The sequence below is a fragment of the Hyperolius riggenbachi genome, chromosome 4, assembly GCF_040937935.1.
Source record: "Hyperolius riggenbachi isolate aHypRig1 chromosome 4, aHypRig1.pri, whole genome shotgun sequence".
In the NCBI taxonomy this organism is placed as follows: domain Eukaryota; kingdom Metazoa; phylum Chordata; class Amphibia; order Anura; family Hyperoliidae; genus Hyperolius; species Hyperolius riggenbachi.
In genome coordinates this window covers 339967463-339974962 of record NC_090649.1, presented here as the reverse complement: position 1 = coordinate 339974962, position 7500 = coordinate 339967463, and the positions used below count along the sequence as shown (strand labels likewise).

Sequence of the window (7500 nt, the reverse complement as noted above, 5' to 3'; positions counted from 1 at the left end):
TGGTTACTGTGGATTTCATTTTTAATGTTACTAATTATGTATTCTCTTTAGATTGCATGGGCTTTAAATAAAGGCGTGAAAACAGAGTACAAACAGTTTTGGGATGTTGATCTTGGAGTCACGTATATCCCTTGGGAAAAAGTGAAACTGGATAACCTAGATGACTTTGCAGAAGGTGGAATGATTGATCAAGAGACTGTTAACAATGGTAAAAACAGTTGTATCATTTAATTTAATTTACTGATATTTTTATATATATCTCATCTGATATAATTGTGAAAATGGATATTGCCTTTCCCATCTTAGCTTAGTGCTACTTGGGATTTATAAGTCTAGCTTTCTTTGCTCTGCTGCACAAAACATTTTTAATAATTCCTACAGTTCATTTGGTTTAGAAGAACATTGTTCTAAAAGTGTATCCATTTTCTTAAAGCAAACCTTAAAGGGGAACTTCAGCCTAAACAAACATACTGTCATCAAGTTACATTAGTTATGTTAATTAGAATAGATAGGTAATATAATCTCTTACCCACCCTGTTTTAAAAGAACAGGCAAATGTTTGTGATTCATGGGGGCTGCCATCTTTGTCATGGGGCAGCCATCTTTTTGGTTGAAAGGAGGTGACATGGAGCAGGAGACACAGTTCCAACTGCCCTGTGTCCTGATTACCCCTCCCAGCTGCACATGCTAGGCTTCAAATGTCAAATTCAAAATGTTAAAAAAAAAAAAAAAATTTGCACCAAAACAGCAGAATGAGAACAACATCAGAAATCCCATTATGCTTTGCACAGCATCAGGGGAAAAAAGCCCAGGCAGTTTTCTTCTGTGCAGCTAAAAATGAGGCTTGTATAAGAGAAACAAAGTTCTGATGCTGTGAAACTGTTAAAGAAACACCAAGCCTTTTCAATGCTGCTGAGTCGATTTTTAGTCCGGAGGTTCACTTTAAGCAAAATAAAACTTAGAGAACCTGTACTGGAAAAAGGGCCCTGGGGGGTACTTACCATGGGAGGGGAAACCTCTGGATCCGATTGAGGCTTCCCCTGTCCTCCTCAGTCCCATGGTGGTCTCTCTAGGCCCCTCTGAAGCCGCAGCCAACAAATGTGCAGGCTGCACATGCACCTGCAATATTTACCTCGCCCCGGCTCCAGCACAGGCGCAGTAATGGCTCTCGGCTTGGATCATGCAGAAATAGCCGATTCCAGTCGTGTCTATTCTACTGCGCAGGTACCTGATCTGAGCCTCTGCTGTGCCTGCACTAGAGCTGGGGAAGTTAAATATTTACATGGTCGCCGTTCGAGGTGATCAAGAATAGAAGCCTGCGCAGGTCTAATTTTTCAGCCCTGCTACCCGCACCTGACCCGCAACCCGCTTTCTGGTGAATCTGGTACCCACTACCTGCACCCGACCCAAATAAATTATAGTGGGTACCCGGACCCAACCTGCATTTCGGGCAACCCCCAAGTACCCGACCTGATGCCCTGTGCGGGTCTAATTTTTCAGCCCCGCTACCCACACCCGACCCGCAACCCGCTTTCTGGTGAATCTGGTCCCTGCAACCTGATTAAAAATCAAAACTGGTATTTTAACCTGACCTTCATTTTGGGTAACCCACAGATACCCAACCCCGATGCAGGCCTTTAGCCTAGAGAGACCTGTGTGAGACGGAGGACGGGGAAGCCTCAATCAGATCTAGAGTACCCCACCCACCGGGCCCTTTTTTTTCACTACAGGTTCTCTAGTAGTAGCAAGGGCTCATGGGAGCTCAGTCTGGGCAGGAGGAGGGGGAGGTGTTACTAGCCATTGATTTCAGAGACGGAGGGAGGCGGAGAGGGGATTAGGCTGATGGCTCAAGATACAGATGAGCCTGCCTCTGTGTAATGTTTACAAACAACATGGCTGCTGTCATTGTATCACAGGAATAAATAATCATATTCTATTAAAACCGTTTGCAGCTATATTTGCTGTGTAAACCATCTAAACTTTAGATAAGATATATAGACAAGTTACTTGTTATAGTTAGTTTTTCATCTCGGATCCGCTTTAAGATATAATGAATTGTATGTGTAGGAAGGCTAATTAATAGAACATTAGCAGCAAAGAAGTCTGACGTTTTTATTTTCAGTTATTTATCTTTTCTTTTTTTTTATCTTTACATCATATTGCCACAGTTGCAGTTTTAAAAAAATGCGCTCTATCTTCTAACCACTTCTTTTCTAAGCCCGTTTCCGCTAGGAGCGGTGCGATGCAGCTACATAGCCGCACCGCACCGCAGGTGTCCTGAAACACATGCACAGCAATGGAAGAGTTTCCACTGCGTGCATGTTGTGCGGAGCGATCCGAGAATCTGCAGCATGCTGCAGATTCTCGCACAGCCGCATCCGCGTCCCATCTCCTAAATTGACTTCCGCATCAACAGATGCGGAAGTGATGGGGCCGGCAGCGGAAGTGATGCGATGCGGCTAGGTAGCCGCATTCGCATCACTAAGAAGTTTTTCCCTTGAAAGGGGATTTTTCCTTTGAAAACCAAAGCAATTTTTACCTTTCACTGCTGGCTGCGTCCATTCATCTGCCAATAACTTTATCATTACTTGTCACACTGAAATGATCTATACATTGTATTTTTTGCCACCAATTAGGCTTTCTTTGGATGCTACTTGTTTTCTAAGAATTACTGCATTTCCCGACGAATAAGACCCACTTTTTCTCCCCAAAAAATGGGAAGAAAAAATCCATGCGTCTTATACGTCAAAGGCAGGGAATCCCATGATCCGCGACCCGCTGCCATGTCGGGATTTTCTGCCTTAGCCTCTGTTCCCCCCGCATGCCTCCGCTATCCCCCTGGTATCGCTGGCTCCCCTCCGTGTGTTCAGCGGCTTACCCCATACAGGCTGCTGCAAGGACTGCAAACACTTGTCTTCTCCATGCTGCTTCCTCTAGTGACCACGTCTTCTGTAGCCGCACACTAGAGGAAGTGCATGGAGAAAATGGGTGTCTGCAGTCCTCACGGCAGCATGTGTTGGGTAAGCAGCTGCACACTCGGAGGGGGGGGGGCAGTGATACAAGGGGGATAGTGGGGGGACACCAGGGATGACGGGCTCACAGAAGGACACGAGGGGGGATGGGGCACACAGAAAGACACATGGAGGAGACCTGGGGCACGCAGGACGACACATGCGGCATGCAAGAGCATACATGGGGCACGCAGGAGGACGCGTGAGGACACATGAGTAGACATGGGGGACACAGGAGGACACCATTTGGGGGTAACATATACAAGACGCTCCTGGAATATAGACGCACCAGATTTAGTATTTTTTTTTTCTCCCTGGTTTTTGCCCTTTAAACCTAAGTGCGCCTTATAATTCGGAGCGTCTTATACTGCGAAAAATACGAATAAGAAAAAAATGGATAAAACATTTCTCAGTTTTTGGCCATTATATTTTTAAAATAAAATGTTCTACTGTGGATAAAAGCTGCACATTTTATTTGCCCATTTGTCCTGGTTATTGCAACATTTCAAATATTTCCCCAGTACAATGTATGGCAGCAATATTTTATTTGGAAATAAAGGTGCATTTTTTTCAGTTTTGCATCCATCACTAATTACAAGCCCATAATTTAAAAAGCAACAGTAATATACCTTCTTGACATACATATTTTAAAAAAAATTCAGTCCCTAAGATAACTATGTATTTTTTTTTCAAAAATTTTATTTGGGTAACAGTTGGAGTGTGGGAGGTAAGGGGTTATTTTTAAATGTAAATATAGGTATGTTTATTTAAGAAGTCTGTGTAGGTGTACTTTTACTATTTGGCCATAAGCGGTCCTCGTGCATAACTTTCCTGTGCGTACTATTAGTACGCAAACAGAAAGTAATGCGTGGATGTGCAAGTAAAAGTTTTTGTGAAAAATGCGGCATCTCATTGATGGCAGAGATCATTCACATGGGGACTTAGATCAATGAATGGGAACTGCACTCCCATTCATTGATCTCCCCTCTAACAATCGCAGGAGCGAGCGGGAGTGCACGCGGCAGGTACTTGCGAGGTGAAGAGGGATTTTGCAGGAGCGGAGATGCTAGTCCCGGGGGAGGGCTAGTAGTTAAGCTATAAAATCAGAGATAATGACCCTTTGAACTTTTTTGCAATAAAATCTTATCTCAACCTGTCTCTCACGGTTTCTCACTGTTTCTCACAGGGGGAGGAAGGGCGGGCTGTAGAAAAAAAACAAGCAAACAAACAAAAAGGTCAAATGTATTTAAAAAAATAAACATTGAGGGAGCAAACAGACCCCACCAACAGAAAGCTCTGTTGGTGGGTAGAAAAGGGGGGGGGATCACTTATGTGCTAAGTTGTGTGACCCTGCAGCGAGGCCTTAAAGCTGCAGTGGCCTATTTAGTGAAAAATGGCCTAGACTTTAGGGGAATTTAACACTGCGGTCCTTAAGTGGTTAAACTAATACCACACAAATAATACCATTTTTCCATGTTTTTATTTAACACACCATGTAAACATTCACCATGCAGGTGGAAAAGGTATGTGAACCCTTGGCTTTAATAACTGGTTGAACCTCCTTTGGCAGCAATAACGTCAACCAAATGTTTCCTCTAGTTGCAGATCAGATGTGTACAATGGTCAAAAGTAATTTTTGAGCGTTCCTCTTGACAGAACTGTTTCAGTTCAGCAATCTTCTTGGGATGTCTGGTGTAAATCACTTTCTTGAGGTCATGCCACAGCATATCAGTGGGGTTAAGGTCAGGGCTCTGGATCACTCCAGCAGGAATATTTTCATATGTTTATAGGGAAGGTCCAAGCAAAATAAAAAAAATGAGTTTAATTTACCTGGGGCCTCTACCAGCCCCATGCAGCCATCCTGTGCCCTCGTAGTCACTCACTGCTGCTCCAGTCCCCCCCTGGCAGCTTGCCGACCTCGGAAGTCGGCAGGCCGCATTTCGTACATTTTTACACATTCCAGCTAATGCAGGAACATTAACACATACATTTTTAGTGTTTAAGCGTCCATTTTTACACGTTACACCACTAACGCGTAAAATGTATGTTTTAATGTTCCTGCACTAGCGGGAATGCGTAAAAAATTATGCAATGCGGCCCGCCAAGCTGCAAGCGGGGGACTGGAGCAGCAGTGAGTGACTGTAAGGGCACAGGATGGCTGCATGGGGCTGGTAGAAGTCCCAGGTAAGTGAAACTCATTTTTTTATTTTGCTTGGATCTTCCTTTTAACCTCCCTGGCGGTAAGCCCGACCTACGTTCGGGCTAGCCGCCGGAGAGGATCACATGGCCCCCGGAGTTTTGGGTTTTTTTTAATATAAAATTTGAATAAAATGCTTAAGCTAGCACTTTGCTAGCTAACGATGCCCCCCAAGTCCCCATCGATCGCCCCTGATCGCCGCTGTTTGTACCCCCCCCCCCCCCCCAGGGATCCCGCGATGGCGCAGCCTCCGAATCAGCTCCAAGCTTCGCTATGGGGAGGATTGGGACTGCTCATGTCCGATCGTCGCCTTAGCAACAACTGAAGCTAAAGGTGAAGATCCCGCGATGGCGCAGCCTCCGAATCAGCTCCAAGCTTCGCTATGGGGAGGATTGGGACTGCGCATGTCCGATCGTCGCCTTAGCAACAACTGAAGCTAAAGGGTGAAGATGCAGCTCTCACGGGATCGCGGACGGGTAAATATTGCCGGCGGTGATTGTGGGGATCAGAGCTGTGCCGAGGGACTTGGGGGCCACAGTTAGCTAGCAAAGTGCTAGCTTAAGCATTTTATTCAAATTTTATTTTGAAAAAATCATCCCGCGGATGCAGCATCGGAAACTGCTTACCGCCAGGGAGGTTAAGCTATTGTGTTGTGGATTTACTTCTATGCTTTGGGTCGTTGTCCTGTTGCAACACCCATCTTCTGTTAAGCTTCAGCTGGTGGACAGATGGCCTTAAAGTGGAATGAAACCCAGCAATTCTTCTTTGCTCTAAAACATTATTTACAGCATATTATATACTCCCAGCATTTTGCTTTTACTAGAACAGCATTCAAAGGGTTAAACACAGGACAGAAAAGCTCAATGCCGGGAAAGCTGGATACATCCAAACTGGAGATAATGTTATCTTGTGTTTAATTGTATCAAGTGAGGAATGTAAACAAACACTTCTCTGACACTGCAGACTCTCCTGAACACAGACAAAGCATTTCTGCTTATATTTCAAGATGAAAAATAACAGTTATGAATAAAATGTAAAGTCAGCTCTCAGAGCAAAAAAGTGAACTTTGGAAACTTGTAGTTTCTAAATGATTAATAATACTTATGCACAAAAGCAAATATGATAACCGTATGGCGCATAAAAAGTAGGAAACATGTTTTTTATTGAATATTATGTCAGGGTTTTATACCGGTTTAAGTTCTCCTGCAAAATGTCTTGATAAACTTTGGAATTCATTTTTCATTAGATGATGGCAATCCATCCAGGCCCTGACGTAGCAAAGCAGCCCCAAACAATGATGCCCATACCACCATACTTCACAGTTGGGAAAAGGCTTTGATGTTGGTGTGCTGTGCCTCTTTTTCTCCACACATAGGGCTTGATTCACTAAGACAAATAGCATGCCTTATCAGAGATAACACGCTTTATCAAAGTTAACACGCTTTATCAGAGTAGCATAGCGAACTTATTGCCTTTGCAATGATGACAGCTCCACTCGTCCTGCCCTGAGCCCCTGCGGGTTTGTAGCGCTCTCTATGCTACTCTGATAAGACATGTTAAATTTGATAAGGCCTGCTATTTGTCTTAGTGAAACAAGTCCATAGTGTTGTGTGTTTCTTCCAAACAACTCAACTGGTTTCATCTGTCCACCGAATATTTTGCCAGTACTGCTGTGAAACATCCAGGTGCTCTTTTGCAAACTTTCAATGTGCAGCAATGGTTTTTTTTTGGGACAGCAGTGGCTTCCTCTGTGGTATCCTCCCATGAACTCCATTCTTGTTCAGTGTTTTACGTATCATGGATTCGCTAACAGGAATGTTAGCTTATGCCACAAACTTTTGTAAGTCTTTAGCTGACACTCTGGGATTCTTCTTCACCTCATTGAGCATTCTGCACTGTGCTCTTGCAGGCATCTTTACAGGACGGTCACTCCTAGGGAGAGTAACAGCAGTGCTGAAATTTTTCCATTTATAGACAATTTGTGTTACCATGGACTGATGAACAGCAAGGCTTTGGGAGATTTTTATAACCCTTTCCAGCTTTATGCAAGTCAACAATTCTTAATCGTAGGTCTTCTGAGAGCTCTTTTGTGTGAGGCATCATTCACATCAGGCAATGCTTTCTGGAGAAAGCAAACCCAAAACTGGTGTGTGGCTTTTATAGGACACGGCAGCTGTAACCAACACTACCAATCTTTTTATTGATAGGACTCCTGCTGGCTAACACCTCACTCCAATTAACTCTTGGAGATGTCATAAGTATAGGGATTCACATACCTTTTCCACTAGCACT

General features: G+C 44.0%; 1 protein-coding gene across 6 annotated transcripts in view; it reads left to right on the top strand.

The window, feature by feature from the left end:
* Nucleotides 1-7500, top strand: part of SCAF8 (SR-related CTD associated factor 8) — a 593726-nt gene that overhangs the window by 244958 nt on the left and 341268 nt on the right. For all 6 annotated transcript variants that reach the window (XR_011019400.1, XR_011019399.1, XM_068231893.1 and 3 more), the window contains one exon: nt 52-208. Coding sequence is in view for 4 of the 6 variants with exons in the window: in XM_068231893.1 (XP_068087994.1) it covers nt 52-208 (157 nt within the window). In the remaining 2 variants the exon portion in view is untranslated. The remainder of the gene's footprint in view (nt 1-51; nt 209-7500) is intronic.